Below are 27,647 nucleotides of genomic sequence, written 5' to 3' on the forward strand. Positions count from 1 at the left end.
TTAGAACTGCAAGTGGAGAGAGCAATTCCTGTCATAGGATACAGGACTCTAAGAACCCAGCCCAGCATTGGGCCTGTGCAGGGTGAGGGGTGGTATCGGGATGGGCATCATCCTTACCATCTCTTAGCTGCTCACTCATCTAGTTTCTGGTTCCTCAGCCCTGTCAGTCTGTTGAAAACATGACCAAGCTTTTTAGCCTTTCAGCTACCTCTAAGTTCTAAAGATGCCTTCAGCAGAACAGTCATCCTCAAATTCTGGACTTAACATCAGCCTTCCTTCCCCAGCTTGATCCAAGTCCTACAGGCCTTTATTACTGTATAAATTCTCCACTGCTTTCAAACCATTTTAAAATGCCCCCTCATATTCTCCAGCTGTTTTCAGGGGGGAAAGGGGTTTTAAATGGCTAAAGATCATGTTCATCCTCCAACCATCCATGTAAAGCAGTGAGCATCAGATCTTAGTTTCCTGTTCATTTTTGTTACCATCCCCTGGGTGGGAGGGTCCATATAGGTGTGTCCCAACTGTTCACCGTGAAGCAGGCCAAGCATCTTAAAGCTTATATCTCTGCATGCTTTGGGTTATCTTCTCTAGATGAATTCTTAAAAGTGGGATTGTTGACTCAAAGCCGTGTGCATTTCTAAGGAATATGATAACAATTTCCAGATTGCCTTGTGGAAGTCTGGGCCAGTTCACACTTCTACCAGCTGTGCATGGAAATTCCTGTTTCTTGGCTTCCTACCAACACTGGTGTTTCATACTTTAATAAATCTGGCATGGCCCTGGGCGGCTACCAGGTTGGCTGGAGGAATCGCAGCATTAAAAGCTCTCAATAGTTTGAACCTGTGGGTCACAACTTACAGGATAAATCTGTAGGTAAAGTGACAAGGTCTGTGGCTCAATAAAAAGCCTGTGAGCAGGCCTAGGGTGGGGAGATCTGAAACAATAGCAGTTCCTCTGAGGAAGAGCTTTCAGTAACAGTGGGTCACAGCAGCTGTGTTAGTGCTCACCAGGACTGAATTTATAGACTCTACAGGTCAAAAGGGAAAAGGGTTTCCTGGACTCTAAATTAGGTGGCTCATATCAGAACAAGTGTTGCTACATTGTAAGGAGAACTTGTGTACCTGACTGGTTTCCAGAGCCAGTGTAGACTGATGCTCAGACAGTCACTAGACTGTCGGAAAAATAGTTGAAGGAATGGAAGTGTGTGGCTTAACAGATGGAAGGAGACAACAACTTTGCATCACTCTTCTTGTTAACTACAGGACACAGTACACAAACATCAAAGTGTTTTCAACCTGAACCTGATTCCCAGAAATTTCCACACAGGGAAGGGCATCAGTCTGCTCTTCTCCAGGCACCACCCTTCAAGACCTCAGCTGCTGGGACTTGATGTGTAGAAGAAGAGAAAATATGTAGGTGCAGTAGCACCTCTGTGAGGGGGGGTATGTGTATGAGCATGGTTGTTTGCATATGCATGTGTGCTTTCATGTATGCGTGTTTGCCCACACATGAGTGTGTATGTGAATATATGTATGCATGCATGTGCATATCCTTACATAAATATGTGTATCCATTCACATTATATGTTTATGCATGTCAATGTGTATATGTATGTTTTCAACCTGAACCTGTGTGTGTGTGCTTATGTATGTATGTGTGTGAATCTGTTCATATGTACACATATATGTATATGTGCATATATATGTATGAGTATATGTGTACATGTGTATGTATGCAGATATATGTATATGTGTGCATACATCCTTGTGAATGTATGTGTGCATATGTATGTGTATATGTGCATGCCTGTATGTATATGCATATATGCATGCATACATACATATGTATGTGTGTGCATGTATATGTGAATATGTATATACATGCATGTGTATAGTATGCTTGTACATGTGTGCATGTGGTTTTGTGTGCTTATATATGTGCATGCATGAGTATGTTGGGTGCATGCATGAATTTGTGTCTGTCTCTGCTGTTCAGTACTTTATGTAACCACACATGTTTTCTCATCACCTGTCTGCTCTATGTCTGTTATTTGTTTTTTATGTTTTGGTTTAAACAGCTTCATTCTAGGATAGGTGAAGAATTTAGTACCTGTGTAGGCAGAATGGGGGCAGGGAAGAGTAAGGTTCTTGCTAGGAAGGCAGGAAGTCCTGTTCACCTACCACAGTGTTTTCAGTTCCCTTTCTTATTCAGATAACTTCAATCATAGTTCAGTTCTTATGGGTAATTCCTCTCAGATCTGCCAGGAGAAGAGAAATAAGAACTTGGTTTTGTGTATTTTGTGCTAAGGTCCTATGGCTTGCTGCAAACTGGACACTGGAGAGTTCTCAGACAAAAGGGATGAAAACCAGGCCAGCACACATGCCTCCTGGTGCAGCCTTCACTGTGAGCCTCAGACAGTGCTGCTGTGTACCAGGCTGGACCTAAGAGTGATGTGAACTGTGCCTTTAACCACCCAGCTAGCTGGTGGCCCCATGTTCACAGATGAGGAAATGGAGTTTAGATCAAATGACAATGATGAAGTTACTCTGGTAGTATGGGATGGGACTTGAATTTGGCCATAGTTCAGCATGACCTTGATACATTTGGGGAGAGGAAGAGTTTGTCATGAAAAGCTAAGCTCTCTCTGGTTTCCTGTGAGGCTGTTGATGTGTTTTCTGCACCACTTTACTCTCTTGGAATTGGCAGGAGAATCTTTGATTTGAAGTGGATAGTCGAGTAGTGGGCTCTATACATCCTTTCTTTCTCAGCACAGACTGTAGGCGAGGCTCTTCTTCAGAGATTGGAGAAGGATACACATACACTTTTCCTTATACAGAATTTCTGAGTAAGTCATCTAGAAACTTGGATTCTTACAAAGAAAAGATTTTTTTCAACAGACACTCTATCTCTAGGAAATAATGGAATGTTGGTTTCCATTAGTTACAAACCTTATTGGCTCATTATAAATTATGCATACACAAGCTCAAGTCCACCTGTCAGCTGATCATCTTGTCCTCTTTCTTTCCTGTCGTCAATTCAACATTGTTTTGCTTTATCATCCAGTTAAGCTGACTATCTGTCTAATATTATGGGGTTTTTTGTAAGGTCATTCATAGGGATGGAGTCAGTCTTCCCTTCTCCCCAGAGGATGGCAAGTGAACCCTGAAAATCCTGACATTCCTCCAAAAGCAAAGACACGTGGAGCCATGGCTCTGGTCTCTGTCTCCCACCCATTTCTACCCAGCTTGTATCATGTTTGTCCATGTCCTAGAGTCCTCATGGTGATGTCATCACTGCTGCCTCACTTTCACTCCCAGAGTCCAGGTCACACTGGCCACTCGCAGTATCATCCATCACATAACTGATACAGCCATATTTCCAACCTGAGATACTTTAATTACTCTGAACTTTGTAGCAAAAAAAACCAAGATTGGTATCATGGTAGACCATGCATCTGTCATGGTGCAGAAATCTACCATGGGGACATTTGATAGTGAAATGAAGAGACATTTTGTAATGGATAGATGGCATAAATGCCCAAAGCCTTGGATCAGTTCTGTATTACTTTTCATTGCTGGAGGTGGAACTCTCTCACCTCTGATGACTTTCTTCCAGTTTCCTCTCCCCCTTTTCCCCTCCTTCCCTCCCTTCTCCCTCTCTCTTCTTCCCTGCTCTCCGGGATCAGGAATGAAGTCCCAGGCCCCTGTGCACTATGCACTGCGTTTCATCATTAGGTCAGATTTCATGTTTTTTATGCAAGACAGCATGGCCCGAGTCTTGAGAATAAATTTTTAAAGTTGGCTGAACTATCAAAGAGCCCCTTGGCCAGTGATAGTGCAGCCATGAACTCAAGTAACCCTAAGCCAGGTAGAGCATGGAAAAGCGGCTGAGAGGGTGAGAAGCAGTCAGCTTGAGCTTCCATATCCATGAAGGGCAAAAGAAGCCAGAAGACATACTTTATTTATTATTTGTTGTGTTATGTGTGTATGTGATATATGTGTTTATGAACATGTGAACATATATGTTACAGTGCATGAATAGTGGTCAGAATAAGTCAATTCTCTTTTTCTACCCTTATGTGGTTTTGAGGAACCACACTCAGGTTGTTGGGCTGATGTGGCAAGGACCTTTACTCCTGAGCCATCTCTCTGGTACCTAAACTTTACTTTTAGTTAACTGATCTTTGTACATGCTCACTGGTCATGATGCACATTTTAGTATAGGAAATGAAGCTAGTTTTTTAGTATATTTCTGTATAGCCTACTATGTGATGATCAGCCTAAGATATTAAACCACATGCTTTATCATCCCACGTTTTTGTCATTTCTTTGTTATGGGAACATTCAAAACCCTCTCTTGTAGCCATTTTGATTGATTTTGGGTCAAGGACTTCAAAGACAAATGTACTCACTGGCCCAGCTAGTGTTTAAGATGATGAAGGGACCAGGCCTGGTGTGATGGACAGTACCATTCCTGAACTAGGTCTTGGGACTGCATAAAAGAAATAGGTGCACTGGGTATGAGTATTTCTTGCTCTCTGCTTCTTGTCTGTGGGTTCAATGGAACCAGCTTCCTCCAGTTCCTCTGCTATGATTCTCTCTCCATGATATAACCTCCAACTCTGAGCCAAAGCATACCCTTTATCCTTTAAGTTGCTTTTGTCAGGATATTTTAACACAACAACAAAGAAAGACAGCAGGTCAGGTGTACTAAACTCATCTTCATTTTACAATATTCTCAACTCAGTCTATCAGGATATAACCAAGTCACAGGTTGAAACATGGTCATATAGGATGATGGGAAGAGAGTAGCCCAAGGGTTGAGGTAGAGGGAGGACCATACAAGAGCAGAGAGTTGCATGTAGACCACAGAAAATAATCACAGAATCCAACTCAATATAAAGCTAAGAGGAGGATGGTATAAAAGATATCACTAGTGTGGCCCCAAAGAAAGGTGGTTGTAAGACCAAGAAGGGGCCACAAGATGAAAAGTGCCCTTGGAGGTGTTTGGAGGAAATACGAGTTTTAAACACTGAAGCATTTGAGGTTGCTGCTGAAAGACCCATAAGACAGAGTGTTCAGGGCATATGTCACACCCAGAAGAGGAAGAGGACCTAAGGGCCTGAAAGAGAAGGCCTTGTACATAAAGAACCAAGTCCCCATGGATATCACTGGCCTTTGTGGGTCAGTCAATGTTTTAAGAAGAAGAGTTGAATCCTACTTTTCATTCAGTGAAAGGTGCCATGAGAGGGCTTCACTGTCCTAGGACTCAGCTGGGATGGAGCTGGAAATCTCTGCCCATGAAACCTGGAAGGTTATTCAATAGAGATTTCTCTAGACCCACCTAGAGGGGCTTAACCCTGTACCATCCTAAATCTTAAGTCCTCAGGCCTAAGACTGGGACTTTGTCCATTTTCCTATTCCATTCTCACCACTTCACAGCTTCGCCTCTGCCAGCACCACTCTGCAACCCCTCTCCTCATCTTCTGGTTCCTCTTCTCTCCTGACTCAGTAGTTCATGATAAGCAAGCAAAGGACAAAGCTGGTGACAGTCATGCTGCATGTCTGAGTGACATGCCATATGAGTTATCTTCACAAGCTCTGTATGATTCTTGGAGTGTGAATTTTTGTGGCACAGTTAGAATAGATTTACAAAAACTCAGCAATTAGCTGTAATCCTGTTTGTAATAGAAGTTGTTTGCACTTAGCTTTGCTGAGTCCACAGCAACTTGGCAGTGGCACTGTGATCAATAGCAGTTCTCTTTAAAGGGCTTCTTATATTCTGCTAATGTTTATTTGAAAGCAACTGCGGTGATGCTTGGTAAATGGCTCTCGGTCAACACGAGAGAGGTGCATTCTCTCTAGAAGACAGCTTGCATGCAAACAAACTAGCAACTTGAGCTATTAACTTCCTCTGAGTGACAGTTTTGAAATGGTGTTGCTAAGGGGAAAACAAAGCAGAGTGCGAGTGTTTCCAGACATCAAATTAGTTAGATAAATGAACTTTGAATAGGAAACCAAGCTTTCTGGTTAATACACACAGTGCATGCTGTGTTTGTGTAAAGCCATTCCAGAAAGCAATCCTGGGCTAGGCTATAATATTTTTAATACCGCGATTGTATCAGTAAACACACCATAGGAAGTTATTTTGAATGAAGGTGAAGTTTGGAGATGTATGTTGCACTGTATCCACACGGGGTTTTTATTTGCTTCTGACTGCTTCTGTGATGATGTTCACATACAGATTATTTAAAATCATCTTGCCATGTGGAAGAAAGGAGAAAGCTAATTTGATTCCAGCCATCAATCCAGGACTGGCCTGGAGCCCAACTCATAAATAGACCCTCAATTGATAAACATATAACATCGCTTTATGAAAATTTAAAGAAAAACAGTTTATGATAGCCATTTAGATCTAAATACAAAAAGCTTGTAAGACAAAGAGCTTTGGCTGGATAAACTGCAGTGAATAGTAAGAGATGGTGTCTCACTGCTGTCGTGCTGGGAAGTTGAATCCATTTGCAGTTGGGTTTCTATAAGGAAGATGTATCTCCATTTCATCAAGCCAGGATGGTTTGTAAATAGGCATTTTACCTCTCGGATTCCATCACAATCCTCTTGTTTATGTCAGTTTTGAATGCTTCTGTAAAAAAATGTCCTTGGCTTAGGTGGCTTTAAAAGAGTCTCTGTTTCTTATCTCCCAGCTGACTGATCTGAAGTCCAGTGAGCTGGGTGAGGCTTGACTCCAAATCCCCACAAGATAAAGAAGGCAGCTCAGGCAGCCTGCAGCATAGAAGATACCAAGACAGAATCTATTCTGCTCCTTGGAGGTGTGGTGGAATTCATTTTTTGTGGCATTGGGCCAAAGTCTATGTTTTCTTCATCTTTGAAGTAGGCAAGGCAAGGCTGGGGAGATGGGTCAGTAGCATGAGATCTGAGTTTGCTTCTTAGTTCCTCTGGGAAGTCACAGCAGAGGAGCTGGAGGTATCTCAGCAGATTGTTCCTACTGTCGGGAAGAGATCAATGAATGCATGTGCTCAGCTCACTCGGTCCTTTTATACAGTCTTAGATCTTAGCTCAGGGAATGGTGCTACCCACAGTGGGTACTTCCTACCTCAATTAACCTTATCAGTAAATCACTAACCTTGTCCAGGCATGTGTAGTGGCATATACTTATAATTTCAGTGCTGGGGAGGCAAAAATGTGTGGGTCCTTAGGCTTTCTGTCCAGGTAGTCTGGCCTGATCAGTGAACTCCAGGCCAACAAAGAGGTCTTATCGCCAAAAAAAAAAAAAAAAAAAAAAAGGTGAATGGCACCTTAGGAACTACACCAAGTTTTCCTTCTGGCCCCCACATGTACACATTTTCACAAATACCTGAACATGTGTAACTAACACTCATAAACACATACTTTGAATGCATATGCATACTGTTTCTAAAGATCCTTGTGACTACATTAACTACTTCCCATCTAAACATTCCAAGATAACCTCCCCATCTCAATGTCCTGTCTCCTAATCACCTTCAAAGCCCTGTTTATTACCTGAGTTGAGTTATTCCTGGGTTCCTGGAATGGTGTGTGGAAAGAAAAGAGGTTATCTTCATTCTCCTAGTGAGGGAATTGAGGATTTATGGTTTAACAATTGATCTATGGACAGCCATCTAGCTAAAGTCCAACTGTGCATTTCTTAAATGAAAACACTGTTTTTCAAGACAGCATGAAGTAGTTCTTTATTCTGTTACTATGGCTTGATCTTTGGAGATGGTGCAGCCATTCTGTGATCCTAACTTTTCATCTAGGGTATTCCTAGAAGGCAGACAAATGCTCAGCCATCTTCCTCTGTTGGAGGAAGTTTGAAGTTTCTAACGTGGCTCTGGTTCCTGATACCAAACCAGGCCTTCTGCACATGATGGCACTTCTTATGATAGACCCTTGTTTACAGAGGTATCAAGAAGCTGGTCCTCCCATGTACCTCCAGGTGCTTTGCCTCTGGTCGTGGGCTACAGAGTAGCATAGGCTGATAAGACATTCCAAACTTAGGCATTATCCTCTCTTGTTCCTGAGCCATGGACAGATGGCCACTTCAGTGGGTAAGTCTGTCTCTCCTTGATGATTTAAGATATGTCTAAAGGCAGAAGGTGGTGAGAGGACACAAGGCCAAGGACCTGCTGTCATAGACTTCTTGGGAAGTTGTCAGCTAGACCCAGCTGGACACAGACTTCTGCAGGCTCATGACAACTCAGTCTCACACCCTGGCTACCTATCACTATAGGGTCCTGTCATGAAATTAATATGCACATTGCCTTACCACACAGTCTTGTCTTCAAGACACCAGGTCATTATATGGTCCTGTTCCTAGATCAGCACATAGTCTTGTATATGGGCTATGATGTCACTAAATTGTTTCCAAGCTTCCCAGTCCTGTTACTCCAGCTACCATTTCTGTGAAAGGTACAGGATCCAAAACCATTAGGAGGCAGGCCTCTGAGGACAAGAACTTCATGAAATCCTCCCCATGCCCCGCCAGGCTCTCTCTAGCAGAGGTCCAAGCATGCTGGTGCACCCAGGGTTTCTATGATTCCTGCCACACCCTCCACTCTTCACTTTGAATCTTACTCGAATATGCATTAAGTCCTAAGTCCTCTTTGTGGCTCTAGGCAGAACCTCCCTTTCTTGCTTTTCTGTCTTAATCACTGTGGGGTGCACAGGAATGGGGCAAGGGGGTCTAGAGTCTTCACCTGGTTATTGAGAGACTAGAAAGGCTTCTCCATGTTCATTTTATCCAGTACCATAGATAAATTAACCATTCAGCTCCCTTGGCACTGGAGGTATGGCTGTACAGCAGAGTGCCTGCCTGTCATGCTGGGTTCCTCTCCCAACATCACAAGGGGAAGGGAGTAGGAAGCAAGGATATTATGTAGCTAGAGCAAGCTCTGCCTGCCTTTCATCTCCAGAGGAACTAATGCATGTTCATTCTCAGGCCTCAATGACTCTGTATGGAGCCTGTATAGAGCCTCCTGGATCCTTCAGGGGTGTCAGACTCTTGGCTGAGGTGGGCAGCCTGTTGAGGCCACAGAGAAGTGCCTAAGTTTCTTAGGGACCATGTGTGACTAGGAGAAGAGTCCAGAGTCCCTCCAATGCCTCATGAGAGGATGTTTAATGTCTTAGAGTCTCTCTTATCCCCAAGTAGAATGTTTCTTTGGTAACTCACATTGCCTCTCTGCTCCACACTTTGCTGATGTGTCCCTCTAGGTTGCTGTGCTTGGTACAGGACACATGTCTGCCTTCACAGAGGTTCTCTTTTCCTGGGATAAGCACACCACTAAGAAGTAGATGAAAACAGAAATGAGTAACTACTAGTGATGATACATGCTGGAAGAAGCAGGATGCCACCAAAAGGACATAGGTGCTCATGACCAGGTCAATGGCCAATGGCCAACAGCCAGTGGTTAGGCCACTCAGAGAACCCAGGGATAACATTTCAACATTAGACCTTAGAATGCTGGGTATGGCTACAAGAAGATAATTAGTTCCATGATCAGGAACTTTAGAGGATCAAGAACTGGACTGGGGGGAGGGGCGGTATCCATGTTGAGGGAAAGCAAAGTCCTACTTGGGCCAGGGGAAGGTGGGATATACATTCTCTGACATATACATATGCTCCCCAGAGGGAGTAATGAATTGAAAAGCTGTGGTGTCTCTTAGGTCACAGAATGAAGTGAGAGATTTCCCAGTAAAAATGATGGAAAGTGAAGACAAAAACTTCATTTCATATGTTTGCGCACATATATGTGTGAATGTGCACATACACATGTGATTGTGCATGTGTGCACATACTGGCAGTGCTAGATATTCAACTCAGGGCCTTATACATGCTATACAAGTTCTCTACCACTGGTCTGTAATCCCAGCCCATTATGCATCCACCAAAAGCAGCTTTTACTGTGAAGAATTTGTGCTTTCTGTTCACAGTTGGACACATGGGTTGCTAATATCAATTTTCCACTGCAAAAAGAAAAAACCATCACCAATTCATGGATAAAAATCAGTATCACTTATGTAATAACTAACAGGCCCCAAGCCAGGGACCTCCCGTGATGGTGCAGCAGTGCCTTAATTCCTCACTGTGCTAGCCTGCATTTATTTCAGTTTTGTCTTCCCCATGTTCCATGGTGTGCAGATCTTGCTGGCTATAGAGCTAACATGCTAATATTAAAGTGGTAATCAAGATGCCTCTAAATATTCATAGCAATAAATGCCTCCCTTGTGCCCCATGAATGCCAGAGCTGCAGTCTGAAGCATTTATTTAGTGCAGGAAAGGGACTTAGCTATTCCCCAGCTCCCTTCAGTGCAGTATTTTAATGCTGTTGTTATGCCTGAAAAATGAGATCCCTCTGACCTTCCAGCACGATGGTTTAGATGGATGGCTTTGGCTCTGAGTGGACCCCTTGGAAAAGACGACCTCAAGGCTGTGATGGGAATGGACGTGGCTATCGAAGGTGATTCTCTGCTCCTGCTGAGCCTGTGCCAAGCCACCGCCACAGGGCTTCAGCTTCAAGGTCACGGTCAAATTTTTCTAAGTAATTGAAAATTCAGCATGTGTGTACATGTGCGTGCGAGTGTATGGTGTATGCACACTTGTGGAAGGAAGGAAAAGAAAGGATGGTAATTTTCATCTGTGAATTACTGATCTCTTGCTTTCTGGTAGAAAATTGATATTAGCAAGCAGGTATCCACCTGTGCAACAGAGCACACACTCTCCATGGTAAAATCTACCACTAATAAATTCTAAAGGGATGAGGATGTGGCTCAGGGGTAGGAAGTATGAGCTGGATTTTCATGGAAGAGCAGTATCACATGTCCCAAAGATTCTCTGCCTGTCACCGATAGTAGAGATATAAGCTAAAGCCTTAGGCTATAAATGGCTCAAGAGGTAATGGGGCTTGCGTCTAAGCCAGATGATCTGAGTTCAAGGTCTGGAATCCATGTGATTGAAGGTGAGAACCAACTCTGGCATGTTGTCCACTCACCTCCACATGTGTGCCATAGCACTGGCTCCCAATCAACAAACAGATGTAAAAGATTTAAAACAAATAAATTCTCAATAAAGTGCTCTCATATACTTAGCAATTTTTTTTGTCTAACTTTTTTTCTTTGTCAAATATCCAAGACATGAAGTAGCAGGAATATGTATCCAGTAACTGAGGGAATGTGATCCATCCGTACATTAGAAACAATTAATTAATTAATTATTAATTAATTTGAAATGCCCAATGAAGGCAAGTGGACAAATCCTATCACCCACAGAACCTATTCAATTGCAGACATGACACAGATATGTGAAGTCATGTACAGAGAAAGGATCAGAAAAAAAAAATCAGTGAGCATCTATTTACATGACTGTGGGTATGTAAGTTGTTTTACACAATAGAATATTGTAAATCTATAAGGATGAACAACACATAGAGCCAATAATCCCTACAGGTATAAAATTAAGCAAAACCAGCTGAGCCATAGAAGAATGAGCCCAGTATAAGGCTAGTGTTCGTTTAGAAATACTTAGTGTATGAATAAACTGTAAATGAAATCAAGATGCTAAGTAATATTAGTTAGTGATTAATGGGTTCAGGATAGTTGTTACATCTGGTGAGCAATGAGTGGAACGTAAGAATGAAGAAGGGACGTTATAGATTCAATCACATGCCTGACCCTGCCAGATCTATACTGAAGCTCTAACCCCTCTCCTTGAAATGTGGAACATCTAGAGAGAAGGTCTTTAAGAGGCTACTCAGGTAAACTGAGGTCATAGTGTGCAATAATAATCTTTTCTTGACTTTGTGACCAAACTATTTCACAGAACATCTTAGGAAGGAAACAATTAATTTGACTCATGATTTCAGTTCATTGTGGCAGGGAAGCAATGAGCGTCAGCTCAGTTTATGGAGGCAGAAACACATCAGCAGAGGCTCTTCACTTCAAGAAGGCCCAGGAAACAGAAGGCAAAGCCAGAATCAGAGGCTGGAGGGGGAAAAAAAACCTTCAAGAGATTGCCCTTAGTGACTCATCTCCATCAGTAGACTGGACTTGCTCAAAGTGTCACAATACCCCCAAAGCACCACCAACTGGGAATCAAGCATTCAAAACATGAACCTGTGAAGGACATTTTAGGTTTAGTCCATAACATATAGGTAGGTCCTAACTCAACAAGGCAGGCATCCTTCTAAGAAAAGTTTAGACCATAGCTGTGCAAAAGATAGCATCAACTTACTATGGGCAGTGCCATCCCTACACAGGTAGACCTGGACTGTATAATAAATGTAACCAAGCAAGCCAGGAGAGACAATCCAGTAAGCAGCATTCCCCCATGGTCTCTGCCTCAGTTCCTGCCTTAACTTCCCGCAATGATGGGTTATAGTCTGTAAGACAAATAAGCTCTTTCCTCCCTAGGTTTCTTTTGGTAGCTGTGTTTATCAGAGGAACAGAAAAGCAAACTAGTGAAAGGGCTTTCTAGAATTCTGGGAATAGTCTATATTTTCAGCTGTGTAGTATATATACCCTATCATTATTTTATTTTATTTTATTTTATTTTATTTTATTTTATTTTATTTTATTTTTAAAATGTACATTGATGTACTTTACATATTTGTTTAGAGGCATTTCTCCAAGTTTAAAAAGATAGGATAATAGTGACTGCCTAAATATCTTGGGCTTATTGATTAGCATTTGATTGATTGGTTCAGCAAATACAGTTCTTTGCACATCCAACAAAGGATGTAGTTCCATTAGGTAAATCCGTCAATATATCATCGTAAGAAAAAAGAATGGTGTGTGTTATGGCCTCCGGTCAATAACAATTAGGAAAATGGATGCAAGCATGCTTTTAAACAAAAATGTCCAGTGTAATGAGTGGATTGGAATGAATGTTCCTTCCATTCCCTTCCTCCACTGAATATTTCTTGTACCACTCAGCCCCCAACTGGTATACTGTGGTAGTTTATACTGGTTTTCAACTTGATAAGATATAGAATCACTTTGGAGACAAGTGTCTAGGCACAAGCATGCCTGTGAGAGATTGTCTAGATTAGGGTCACTGTGGTAGAAAGATCAACCCTAAATATGGGCAGCACCATCCCCAGGACTAGGCTATCTACACTGAGCTTGGGGTATATGGATTAGGGAAGGGAAGGCTGTGTAACAAGAGGAAAAGATGTCTACAGAGCAATTTCTCTGGCATGGGTGAATTTCTTCCTTCACTTCCCACCCAGCCCTCTGGTGGCTATAAAGATGTGCAAGCCAACATACCAATCACAAGTATATGATGCCATTCCTTTTCATAGGGGAAAGGACAGGACAGTAAGAGGTTGATGGTAATGTGACACTTCTTCTAATAGCTAATTTTTAAGCTCATTCCACTAGACAGGAAAAGCATCGCAGGTAGAGAAGCAAGCATGTGCAAATTCTCAGGGCAGCAGGACAAGTCTTGTATTCCAAAAGCAGGCAAGGTCAGGAACTAGAGCCAGGTTAGGAGGGAGGAGGGCAGTGAAGGCATGTGAACAGCATGTGGAAGCCTGCAGGGGAGAGGACATTGAGAACCACAGACCAAGTTCAAAGGTAGTACCCTATCAGTGCAATGGAAAACAAGCAGAGGCACATTGTAAGATTGAAGTTTTAAGTGTCCTTCCACTGCTAGATAATAGATGAGGAGAAAGCAAAGGCAGACCCAGGAGAACCTGGATTAGAAGGATTTACAGGAGGAAGTCATGTACTGAGGAGAGTTGCCTATGGGTTGAACAGGAACAGGCTGGAGGGGAGGATGGGAAGGAGCTACGGGAGCAGCAGAGGTGCTGTAGAAAGCAGCTCTGCAGGACTGCTCCTGGGTCCAGTAGAGGAGGCAAAAGCCATGGAGCCTGAACGATAGTTTTCTGCCACAAGCAGGTAATGAATAAGGTTGCCCTTTGTACAGTCCAGGAAGACTAAAGAAAGGGTGGATGAATAGGGTAGGTAGGGTGGATGGAGCTATGATGAGAGGGGAGGGTTCAGAGGAAGAATCATTAAAGGAGAAGAGTAGAATGGCCACATCAGAGGCAGGGGTCCCATTTTCTAACACTGTTGCTCTGGTCTTCAGTATTTGAAGTTGAAAAAATCCCCAAGAATAAAATCATCTATCTATCTATCTATCTATCTATCTATCTATCTATCTATCCATCCATCCATCCATCATCCATCCATCTATCATCCATCCATCCATCCATCTATCCAATCTATTATCTGTCTCTTATGCCCCTCCCCTGCCCCTTCCTCTCCCAATCAATCTCAACACCCCCCTCTTCCCTCTCCACTGACAATACTGATGAAGAACATCCAGATGTTGGCAAGGCAAAGCCAACTGCTAACTCTTCCTGTTCATTTTTCAGGATCATCCAGATGTGCTGACTGTGCAACTGCAGCTGGAGAGCCGAGAACTGATCCTCAGCCTGGAAAGGAATGAGTAAGTCAAGGTCATTCTTGGTTACAGAGCAGCAGAGAAAGTTAGGGCAATGTCCAGTCAAAACTGCTCTATCTTTTATATCCCCATCAGGATGTATTCAATCTCATGAGCTTGCTCCAGTGTAATAAACTTCATCTTATGCCTTTTTTTTTTTTCAAAATTTTGACTCTTTAATGAAGAAATTATAAATTCTTAGAAAATAGTACATTGGGTTTCTTTGTTGTTGTTGTTGTTAGTTTTTTAAAATTTGTTTGTTCTTTCTTTCTGAGAGAATAGGTTTGTTATGTTTCATGTATGGCTTCTCAGGGGAAATGGTGTCTCCTAAGATCAACTTCTCATGTCTCCTTTACCTTCTGACACTCCCACAAGAACCACAGTTGCAAAGGACTTCTCTCATCTACTTAATTCTTACTTTAGCTAATGAGGTTTTCCAGTGAGCAGCCTATACTTAAAAGATTAACTCTATTTGTCAGGTCCTACGTGGTTTAAAGCAGCAATTTTACCTTTGCAAGAGAACCAACCCTCTTCGTAACTTTGAAGAATGAGGGTTCCCTGGGGGTGTGGGGGATGGGGAGGGGGACTGACAGAGGAGAGAAGACAACCACCAGGGACATGTAGTTGCAGAAACCAGGATCAATCTCCATATGAGCAGACCATGCCTTTCATTGTGTCAGAGCTTGAGTTTGTGGCATTGAGACAGTCAGATGGAAGAACCACCTGTCCTGACATGTAGCATCTAAGGCCACAGAGTGCCGAAAATCAGTATATGTAAATGGCACAGCCTGCTCCCTGGGATCTGCAACCTGCCACTTGGTGTTTTTTCCTTTCATGCCTAGCTTTCACCACCGAGTGGATCAAAGGCTAGAAAAACAGTAAAGAAATGACATGTTTTAGCTTTTTCTTGTATCCTGATGACTTGAAAATAGAGATTTGGGCACATGGGTTGAATACTCAAGAGTTCTGAAGAGAATATTATTTTGCTTTTATGTGGATGTCTTCGGAAAGTAAACCTTTTAGAAGATCTTTCTAGACAATGTAATTGGTGTGTATGCATATGCAGGTGTAGGCTCACACCTGTGCATACCAATGTGTGTCTACATATGTGAGACAGACAGCCACTTCCTCCATTGCTTTCTCCACTCTGGGGGGGGGGTTGTTTGTTTCTTTGATTTGTCTTGTTTAGAGACACCTGGAGCTAGACACTAAGATTTCCCTGGAAAAGCCTCCAGGAGGATTCTCTTGTCTTTGTTTCCCAGTGGCTTTTATGTGGGTGCTAGGGAATCAGAATTTAAGTCATCACGTTTCTATACCAAGAACTATAGCCACTGAGCAATGTTCCCAGCCCCTCCTCTATTTTTGTCCATGTAAAAATATTGTGGGAAATTCACCTTTTAGTTTTTGCATTGCTGCGTGCATATGGTTTTGGAAATATCTCCATGGAGGTAAGTAGAGGGCATGGTTAGAATGTGAAGTGTCCTCTGTGGGCTCAGGTGTTTAAACACTTGCTTCTCAAATGGTAGCACTGGTTTGGAATGCTGGGAAGCCTTTAAAGGGTGGGACCTCTCTAGAGAAGGTAGGTCACTAGTGGCAGACCCTGAGACTTCATAATCTATCTCCCTTGTCCGATTTCTCCTCCTGTCCGTGGATGCAGTGTGACCAGCAAGCTCACACTCCTATCACCATGCCTTCTCTACCATGATGGATCATGTTTTCAAACTGTAAATCAAAGTAAACCTTCTTCCCTGAAGATGATTCTGGTCAAATGTTTGGTCACAGCAGTGAGAAAAGTAGCTGGTACTTTAGATGCTCTCTGAAAAGACACAGAAAAACAAACAAAAATTTTGTAAAGACATCCATGAGGTCATGTGTCTCCAAGGGTTGTTATTATTGGCAGCAGGGCCTAGAAATAGCTGTGTTGCAACCTGCTCTGGGTATCTGGCCATTGTAGGAACATGTTGCCTAGCACAGAGGAGGCTGTGACCCTGAGTTTGCAGATGGCCTTAGAGTTGCAGGTAGAAGAGTGGAAAGATCTTATGAAATCCTTTTCTGTTTTTACTCAAAGAGTCTGTTCCACAACAGAACATAGAAGACTGTAGGGAGAAATGAAACAAAGAATAACAACAAAATAATCCAATGTGCAAACCCTGGGTGACAAGGCAAGTACAAGGTGGATTTTCACCTTATAAACATGGCTTTGCTTTGGATGTCTCTAGTTGACACAGCAGTCTTTGTACAACGCTGTACCATTGCTTCACTTAGCATCATTATTGACATGCCCTTCCATAGAAAATGCTGTCTTGGCTCCATCTGCTTCTCTAGGTTTGTAAAGTGGCTTAATTGCTCTGTTCATGGCTCCCTCTGGAAGTGATTTACCCTCTGTTACTGAAGATAGCATAATGCATGCTGACAACCAGACAAAGGATAACTTGTGTGGAAAATCATCTCAAAGGTGCCCTAATTTATTCCTGTCCAATCCTTTAGGCCTTTCCTAAAATAACCTCAAAATTAGAAAAGGTAGAAACATGAAATGCTTTTTTCTCAATTTCTTCCTTTCTTGCTTCCTAATCTCTTTGTCTATATTTTTAGAGTATATGGATTATGGGATTGGAGATATGCTCCAGAGGTTACGAGCACTTGGTGCAGGACTGGGTTCTCTTCCCAGCACCCACATGACAGCTCATAGCTGTCTGTTACTCCAATTCCAGGGGATTTGGTGCTCTGTTCTCGCCTTCCTGGGCTCTGTACTCCCCAGGTACACATACATGCTAGAGCCAAATCACCCATACTCAGAAAATAAAAAGAAATGAATCTCTTTTTTTTGAAGTATCTGGAACATCTGGGCACAGTGGTGAAATTGTATTCTCAGCACTCAAGAGGCTGAGGCAGAAGATTCACCACAAGTTTAAGGCTAGAATGGGCAATATAGGTATTTTTTATGCCAGCCCTGGCCAAAATAACAAAAACAACAAACCAAAACAAAACCTTAATTAAAAATCATCATAATTAATTTAAATTTAAAATACATAGTGAATACATAGTTATCCCTCTGAGATACAGTAGCTTTGGTTTACTTATAGCAGTTGTACTGACTTTAATTTTGCAGTGTTGGGGGCCTTGTGTGCACTAAGTAAACACTCCCCTCTCAGCTTTTCCTCAGTCCCCACCTGTGCCAATTTTAAAGATCACAGTCTGTTTAACAGTAATGTTTTCGTAATTCAGACATTCTGGTATTGCTCTCTTAATGATATTTTTGCTCAAATATTCAGTGTAACCTTTTAAAAAAGGTGATATGTCTACTAAAAATGAAGTCATGAATATGTACAGCTTTGTGAATGTACAGCTTTGTGAGGAAGGTAAAGTTGTTACAATTCTCCTCATGTTGGAAGACACAAAATGTAATTAATCATGCACCTTTTAATTAAATTTTAATTTCCATAGCCTTTGGCCCAGGAGATCCAATTTAGAAAGTTTAGTCAAATGAAGCTGTAAGAAATGAGAACAGGTCATTTAAATATTTAAGACCCAAGACAGTAGAGGGCCTGACCAATCAGGTAGCCAGACTGTTACAGCTAGGGATTAGCCCCAGGTTCAAAGTCATTCACTGCTGAGTCTCTTCCTCAAAATTAAATTGGAAGAAGATGAATAAAACGATGAAGAGCTTGACCGTTGTAAAAGAAATTCCATGATGTACCCTATGTAAATATCATATTAAGAAATCGTATACATGGCCTTCAGTTTTAATTTTAAAATGTTATGTATGCCACATAGCTCTGAATACGGGTACTATAAAAGAAGACTTTATTGTTTTACAATAAGAAAGTATCATAGAGATTAGGAAGGAACTTTATTTCAAAAATGTGAAAAGTAGAAATGTTTCAAAATAGGAAAGATGGATGTGCCCCAGCCATTAAAGAGCATACGGCACAGGACCATTTTTCAAAAGACCTTTGAACAGCCTCAAGCAACTCCCAGAGAGCAAAAAATTGTCTACTTTTTGAGCAAGGAACCACTGGATATCTTGAGATCTGTTATCATTTAAACCGTGCTCAGCAATTAAAGCTGAACTAAGAGTGGCTTTGGCCCCTTCAATCGCAAGAAGTGTCATCTAGTCTGATGCTGGCAGAGCCCCCTCATTATCCTCCTCAAACCCCTGCCTGGTAAGACAGCTCTTGACAGAGCAGAGCTGGATTCTTATGAAATACTCCTTTCAGGGGATCTGTTTGATTTGCCTTCCAGCATCCCTAATTTGTGCAAAGATCTGCTGGTGGCTTAAAATATGTGTTTGTGTAACCATAATTGAATGTTTAAAGAAACATTAGGTTTCCCTGGAGCAGCATCTATCAGGACGTTGCCGTCTGTCTATGGGACAGCAGGGACCAGATTTTAGCTGCTGTACCTCCCTTGCATTCCTATGGACTCCCCAGCCATTCCTCAGTGCTGCAGAAACTGCATCTTTGATCAAAATGCTTTATGGGACATGCTGGCCAGCCTAGACATCCATTTTATTTTCCAATTTTTTTTTTTTAAGTGAGAGCACTAGACCCTATTCAACACATCTCTCTGCCCCAGGGAGCCTTCGGTTTGCACGTCCTGTTCCACCACTGCTCAAAGGTGGCTGCTGTGGGAAATCCACGAAAAACTAAATTTATACTTGGGGACTCTCTGAGAGCAAAGAATGTCACTATTGATTTTTATCCTACCTGGAACAATTCCAGACATCTCTAAAAGGCAAGTCTAATTAGTACTTTGCTCCAGAACAAGAGCAGAGTGGGTGTTTAAACATTGTCTAGGAGGGTGTTTGTTTTAATTTTGGGGATTATAACATAATAACATTTCTCCCTTCCTTTTCCTCCCTTCAAACCTTCCCATACATGCCTCACCACTCTCCTTCAAATCCATGGCCCTTTTTCATTAATTGTGTGTGTGTGTGTGTGTGTGTGTGTCTGTGTCTGTGTGTCTGTGTGTGTCTGTGTGTCCATCCCTAAATATAACATGCTCAGTCCATATAAAGTTACATGCATGCACGTTTTCAGGGCTGACCGTTCAGCACTGGACAATTATTCTGTGTACCCCTTCTTCCCTGGGGAAGTCCACCTCTCCCTCTCCAGGCTTTCCTTGGTTGTCTATAGCTTTTTGTGTAGGGGGAGGCCTCATGGACTTCATTTCCATTGGTACATCTGTTAGTGTCACCCTTGTTCAACTCCCATTTGGCAGCCATATTGGTAAGACTTTATGTGTGTAGCTTCTGATGTTACAAAGAGGGTTAATCTCACAGCAAACTCCTTGATCAGTTGGCTCTTACAGTCTCTCCATCCCTTCTTCAACAATCTTCCCTGAGCTTACGTGTGGAAATTGTTTTGTAAATGTATCCATTGGGACTGGGGTCCACAACTCTGCATTTTGATGGTTGTAGCTTTCTATAGTAGTCTCCAGTTACAAAGAGACGTTTCCTTGATGATGGATGAAGACTGTGCTTAACTGTGGGTGTAAGGAGAAAAGTTTATAGGTTATTGTTAGGGATTATGCTGGTCTAGTATAATAATGGTTATAGAGTCTTCTCCAATATCCACAACTTCACCAGGACTGAGTAGTTGGCTAGGTTTCCAATGACAGGCATGTTTTCCCTCTTGTTAAGTGGATCTTAAGACTAATATAAGAGCTGTTGGTTACCACCTAGGTGTGTGTACCACAACTGCACCTTTAATATTATCACAACACACTAGTTGTTTATAGGTGTTGTTATAGGTTGCTCTATAGGTGTCATAGATGTGTAAGACTGTTGGTTGCTTCCTGACTTTGGAAGCTTATATGGTACCTTCTGTTACCATGCAAACTAATCCTTAGGGAAGGTCAATCCCCCCTCAAGAGACTCTGGGTGTTTCTAGAATGCATGGTATCTTTAGCAATAGGGACTACCTTCCACCTCTGGAGGATAACCAAAGGCAACAGCAGCAGGCCATATGTTTGAAGAGTCTCTTGAACATCCATGACCAGCAACTCAAATGAGGGCTTCTCATGTCTGTTGAGGTTTTTGTTATGTTGACTTTGGCTCTTGGAAAGAGTACCAACAGCTTAGATGAGAAAAGTTTATTAAAGCTATGTATATATGGCATTATGTGTACTTTTTAGGTAAATAGTTAAAAGTTTAATTGCTTTTGGCTTTTTCAGACATATTTATAAGGGTGTTTATTTTAGATCCTTCCTCAGGCTACATCATACAAATGAGAAAGGTGTGGCTGGTGTGGAGATTGCATTTGGTGGATTAAGACTTGGCTAAGTGACCATGTAAAGGATGCTAGACCGTCATTCATGCTGACCTGGACTATGATGAGCAGCTGGAGAAGCTGCTGTCAGTTGCCTCTGGCAATGCGTGCATTTAGCCTTACTCTGGCCCATAGTTTTGTCAGTTGTTGCTATAAAGACATAACGGGATGCCCAATTCACATCTCCTGGCAGCGCAAAGCTGAGGGTATACGCGTGCCTGACACGGCAGGATCTGGATTACAGAGCTTTTTACACTTTGGATCAATGGGCCAAAACTAACAAGATGAGATTAAATAGAGATAAATGTAAAGTCCTATGCTTGAGTTAACAGTGAAAAAAAAAAAAAAACCCTGTACATTTAGGAAAATTGGCCAGTAATCTTGTGAATAAGACTGCTGACTCAACAGGAATCTTCAAGGCTACATTGCTACTGATAAGGGTGACTTCCACAGAGCATGTGGAAGGCAGTAGCAAGCCCTAGACTAGGGAGGTCAATTTTCTTTCCTATAGTGACCCTGTCCAGGCCACATCTAGACCCTATATCTTTTACAGTCCTACATGGCATTTGAGAGCCAATGGCTCCCCACTGCTGATCAGTGGTTCTTTTCTCCCTACCAAGCAGGGATGACCTAAGGTCAGAGGGAGGGTCATGATGTCCCACTACCATCTCCCACACAGCCTACTGATCACAGGCACCAAGTAAACCCTTATATACTAATGAATGATGGAACCTGAACAGCCTACAGCCATCGGACATGAGTCACTAGGAGGCTGACAACATGTCATACGAGGTATAGGAAACAATTCCAGGAGAGAAGCTTTGAAACCCAGCTGTTGTTTCTATAGCAAGCTGCTTTAAGGTCTGCCCCAATTTCTTGGCCTGCAGAGTGGGGTCAAGGTCTATGAATAGAGTGTTGGAAGATTCCTGCTTATGTTATCTGTGATGCTCAGTGTAAATGGCTTCAGTATGGTTTCCCTGCCATGCTTGTGATGCTCATTGTTTTATCACACTGCCTTCTTCCTGTGCCCCACTTTAGACTTTTGGATGAATGAAAAATGGTTTAGATCTGTTCTCTTCCCAAAGGTTAGGTAACGGCCATCCATCTCAGTTCTGACCAGACCTGAATTAGCAGGAGCCATCCTTTGTGTTCTTGTTGCAAGAAAGATTTTAACTTCATAGTCTTGATATTCTCAACAACTGCAGTTGTAAAACCCTTGCATGTGAATTCTTCACTTTTTCTCAGAGAAATGCCACTCACCTGTAACATCACGAGCTGTAAATTTCCTTGTTGCTTCTAAGTGCTGGTTAAATAAAGAACATAACTCGGCTACCTAGATCCGCGGCTCCGTCTCTCTGATTCCGTTTCTGTTGACAAATCCTCATTAGCATTTTGTTAACGCATCATTGATATCTGTCCATCCACTTACTTTTCTCATCATTTACTCATAAATATTTGATTGACAGCTGACATGATCATGGGCATTGAAGATGAAAGAATGGTCTGACATGATGGTGAGCCCTGGAGAAAGAACAGTGAATGAGGTAAAGGCCTGGCCTCTTATAGACAAGCCAAGGAGCCCAACACTATACAGACCATGGCAAAAGCAGTAGACAGATATCAGTTGTGCTTGTAGCCAAGGAAGGACTGCATGGGACATCATCCTGACCTTGAGAAAAAAAAGCAGATATATAACTGAATGTCATTTGAGATGTATGCAAGTAGGTGTTATTCAAGTTATATAAATAGGCATGAAACAAGTAAAGTGGGCAGATGGTAGACGGTTCAAGAGAGAAGGAAAGGTTATGCAAAGGTCCAGAGTAATGAGGAAGGGGCATTCCAGAGACAAGGATTTCATTGGGCTAGTGAGCAGATGGTACAGAAAGAGGCAGGATAGCTAAGCCATGAAGGGTCTTCTGCTCATGTGAGGGCCTAGAATTTTCTTATGGTGGGCCACCATGAAAGACAGGCCTGTGAACAGGGCTGTGACATGACATGGGTTAACTAATTCTAGCTATATGGGAAGATGGTACTGGAGGACATAAAGAGTGAGGGTGACTGTTATCCAGGGAAAGAGGACGGACCAAATGAACATTCAAGGAGAGAAGATGGTTGTTGGAAAACATTTTTGAGACAAAATGGACAGAACTTGAGAAACATTTGAATGGTTGGGGTGATGGGACAGAAGATCCCAGGATTGGAGGATTCTTACACGGGAAGAACTAGGGGTGCTGCTTCAATCAGATTAAGAGCCCCCAAAGCATACTGAGGAGTTCTACCTGGAGTGGTGATCAAAGACATGAAAATGAGGATTATGACTGGCACAGTCTTATAACATACCTGGACTGCCTGGAGCCTGGTGCTAAGATGGCCCATGGAGGGTAATGGTGAACTGAACAGGTCTTTTCTCTGGAATTTCTGGATTTATGTAGCTGACAGTACAGAGTAATACAAACCTAAAGTGGATAGATCCCAAGCAGGGGGCAGTTATTATAACCAAAGGCAATGCCCACTCCATTCAGCTTCTAAGCCAGAGCCTGTATAACAGGTAGGGCCTCCAGGAATGCAGGTTTCCTCCAACACCTCTTCAACATTCCTCCTAGCCCACACCCACCCACACACTCTGTACTCCTCTACTAGAAGCTCAGGCCCTCCTCCCTGAATGAAACCCAGGAGATTGTTTCTAGGCTGTAGCGGGAGGTGTTAGAAAGAGCAGGCGGTCTGGCTAGCTCCTGGCCTGGCTACCTTGTTCCCACTGTAAGTTCCCACACTAAGCGCATCACTGGCTGGCCAGGAATGCTGGCCTGGGACCCACCAGATGTTGGTGTGGCTGCTGCCTCCACTGGTCAACTCCATGGACTCTATGGCTCTAAGCACGGCCGTTTGGGCCAACTCTGCCACCCTCATAGTGATCGACTCAACCCCAGACAATATCTGCCATCCTCATGGTACCCGGTAGAAAGAAGACTCTTAATGCTTAAAGATTATCCAATGGATTTATATATTAGCAAATACTCAATACACAAGATGTCCACACAATTAGAATTGTTAACCCAATTGCCTAACCTTGAATGAATAACTATTTTAGACTTCTAGAGCCATGTGGCCATCCTCAGCCATCTTCTCTCCTCTCTCTTCCTTCTCCTCCCTCATTTGTTCCTCCTCCCAACTCCTAGCTCCACCTACCTCTTCTACTGCCCAATCACTGGCTCTAGCCTTTATTTTACAAATTAAGGTGGGCAGAAGCTTCACAAAGTTACCTGTATATTGATTCACTCCTTGTCTTCAGCCCCTCCCAGGAAAGTAGAATTAGCATCAAAATACAAGACCAGGCCTATCCACAACACTAGGCCACCAACATTAACCCTAAGCCAAGTGTTTAGTAAACACAAGGAGCATGGCCATTCTCACAGACAGTTCTGTTGTTAAAAGCTTGGACTAGCAGGAAAATATCCACCTATAATGGGCTTCTGGTCTAAGGTTCCTGAGGTAATATTTTCCAGTTGTCCCAGTGAGTGTTGTCTCCTATGAGGTTAGACTACATCTGCTCAGCTTATCCTACCTTGTGCCTCAGAGAACCAGGAGGCTCTAGAGGGCCACTGGAGCACATTGCCATGGATGGCTTGAGGGCCAGGAGATAGTTCTGTGAGCATGAGAGTCAGCTATGAATTGATACAAGCTATACCAATTTGAACCATCTTCTAACAAAACCAAACTCATCAGATTTTGCTAGCAGTTTCTCAGCCTTAACATTTAAGAGCATTTTAATTGGACTAAATTTTGCTTCCTGATATGAGCTGAATTCCTTTGAGTCTCTCTTTTTATTTGAAGTTGTGCAGATAGACAATGGAAAAGGTCAGAATACCATTTTTAGAATATTTTGTTCACCAATCTGACTTAGCATGTAAGTGTCTAAGTGGGTTAAGATCAACCTCGTCCGAACAATATCTCTTCTTGTTGCAACCAGGGAGTATAGCATCCTTATCCAGATTCCATAGGAGATGAGAACCTGCACAGGATGCTTGAATATAAAGTAGAAAAGTAGATCTCTGTATCCACTTTCCTCACTTTAGTCTCTTAGCTCTTGGAACACACACACGCACACGCACACGCACACGCACACGCACACACACACATCAAAGTTTTGCCAATGAGAATCCTGCAGGGTGGATCTCTATCTCTGTCTCTGAGGCTGCATCCCAAATAAATGGGAATAGTAATGTCTTGTCTTCTCTGGGTGATCTCTGGCCACTGAGGGGTGCCAGTGCAATCTGCGGATGTCATTGTACTGTCCCTGTCCCTGAAGCATGGCCGGGTAATTGTACAGGTGTTGCATGAGCTGGCTGGCTTATGGCAAGCATTTTCCTGGGTTTCATTTCCTCTACAGAACAACCATGGCACTTCTGTTCATGGGTGTCAGTAAAGTTTATCAGCCACTTAAGACACCAAGATTAATACGTAGGAGAGCATGGAGCTTTAGTGTAGTTTTAATAAGTTTGTGGCCATCGATTCAGCAGGTTCTTGAACTGGCACAGGAGAGCACAAGGGTAGGTGGTTTTGCTCCGAAAGGTTTACTTTGAAGTCATTTTCCTGAATCCAATTGGAGCCCTTGCCTATTATTGGCCAGGGCTTTGTTGTGTGTTTGAGAAACTTGAACTTGGCCATTGGATACAGCTGTTTTCTTTTTTCTTCCTCAGTCCCTCTCATTATGCTGCCAATTTCTACTTCATCAGTGATATAAAAAGCTCTGATGTCATTAATCACCAATAGACTAGTTTTATCACTATAAAGTCTTCATGGTATAGCTGTGTTTTGCCAGAGGCTTAAACAGGTGTTAGCACACTGGTGTTTACAGTCATATTATTCACAGTAGACAAAGGGGAAAACAGCTTACATAGTCATCAGCAGGCTAGATAAACACCATGCAGTTATAGATCCCAAAAAGGGTTTGTTTTTCCTGACTTAAGAAAAAAAATATCACTCTGACATAGGCTGCGGCAGAATCAGAAGCTATTGAGTTAAGCAAAATAAGCCAGGGACAAAGGACAACCAAGAGTGTGAGTTCAATTATATGAATGTCCTAGTTTCTTCTCTGTTGATGTGATAAAACACACTGACCAAAAACAACTTAGAGGAGAAATAATTTCTTTTAGCTTACAGCTCCAGATCATAGTCAGCGATAGCCAGGAAGCCAAGGCAGGAACTTGAATCAGGTCATGTCACATCCACAGCTACATCAACTCCAGCCATTTTCTTACTGTAAACTCCTTCAGAGTTTACTCTCTCTTAACCTTTACATTTAAGCTCATTTTAATTGAGCTAAAATTTGTTGAAGAGAGAAAAAGGACTATATACCCATGTTGCTTGGTTGCTGTTCCTCATAGCATAGCCTCTGACTAAGGAATGTACTTCACAGCCAAAGAAGTGCAGTAGGAACCGTGGGAGAATCTGCTTGTTGGCTAGGAGATAGGCTTCTGCTTCTATAACTCGGGGTCCTCAGGAATGGTACGGCCCACATCAATTAACAATCAGGACTGTCTCCCAGAGACATCCTTAAAACCTATTTTATCTAAGCAGTTGCTCGATTGAGATTCGGTCCCCAGAGATTCTAGTTGACAGCTAAGATGAACCAGAACAGTGTCCTACCTAAGATAAACAGATGGAGTTGAAAATGGAATGAGGCTGACAGGGGCTGGGAGGAGGAAGCAGTTCAGTTGTAACTGAGCCTTGGGTGTGGAGGTTGAGAGTATCCTGGAAATGGGGGGTAGCAGCAGTTCCAACATTGTGGATATAATTCTTACCACCAGATTACATACTCCAAATGGTTAAAACCACTATATATACAATTATAACATGTAAATACACACACACACACATGCACACACATTTTATATTTCACCACTATTTTAACACCCAGTATCTGAGATCCCAGTATGTTTTTATCTTCAAACAGAAGGTTTACTTCCAATGTTCCTTCATGAACATACACACTATAGAATTTATTGAATCTTTCTCTCCTTAATTCTAAGAAGATCATTCATCTTGGTGAAGCCACTGTCCCAACTGGCAAATAAAGATGTTGCAATACTGTAACTCACAAGAGCTGATCTATATCCAGATCATTCTTTTGGTTTTCTGAGACAGAGTCTTTCTATGTAACCCAAGCTGGCCTCCAACTTATGCTTCTCGGCAGTGTGTCACTGCGTGCACTTGTAGCTCACTCTAAAGGTACTTGTGACTTCAAGTGCAGCGGATGACTGTGATGCTAGTGTTTCAATATGATTATAAAAGCATCTCAAGGGAGAAAGGGTTCATTTTAGTGCACAAGTCAAAGCACAGCCTGTCATGATGGGAAGTCAGGGCAGCAGGAGTTTGAAGCAGCTGCTTGCGTGGCATTCACCATCAGAAACAGAGAGCAAGGAAGGCATGTACCAGCTCAGCTCACTTCCTCCATTTCTTACAGCCCAGGATTCCCTGTCCAGGCAACAGTACTATCCACAATTAAGACAGGTCTTCTCACATCATTCTTGATATAATCAAGATAATCTCCCGCGGGAATGCCCAGAGGTCATTTCTAGATTCTGTTGACGTGAAAGGTAACACTAATTTTTACAGTAGAGTTTAGAAACAAGTTTCCAGGTACTTGGAGGTCTCATCTGAAGCTTTCCTGCCTCTGGCTTCCCAAACATTCAAGTCCTAAGCTGTGGCCTGTCTCCCTGCCTTCTTGGTTCCATCCTTCTCCTGATGCCAGCCAGCTCTGTATGGTGTCCTTCTTCATCCACCCTACCTCGAGCCACTTCAATTGACTCCCAGTCTTCATTTCAAACTGGCATTAAGAATGGGAGAGTCCCAAGTTTTCTGTGGGCTGTGGGTTGGAGTGAGCCCTGAGGATTCAGG

General features: G+C 42.5%; 1 protein-coding gene across 1 annotated transcript in view; it reads left to right on the forward strand.

Moving 5' to 3' along the window:
- Positions 1-27,647, forward strand: part of Adam12 (ADAM metallopeptidase domain 12) — a 277,083-nt gene that overhangs the window by 27,423 nt on the left and 222,013 nt on the right. The window contains exon 3 of the mRNA XM_028772568.1: positions 14,414-14,487. Within this exon, the coding sequence (XP_028628401.1) occupies positions 14,414-14,487 (74 nt within the window). The remainder of the gene's footprint in view (positions 1-14,413; positions 14,488-27,647) is intronic.

This window comes from Grammomys surdaster, unplaced genomic scaffold (genome assembly GCF_004785775.1).
Source record: "Grammomys surdaster isolate TR1022 unplaced genomic scaffold, NIH_TR_1.0 214, whole genome shotgun sequence".
NCBI classification, from domain to species: domain Eukaryota; kingdom Metazoa; phylum Chordata; class Mammalia; order Rodentia; family Muridae; genus Grammomys; species Grammomys surdaster.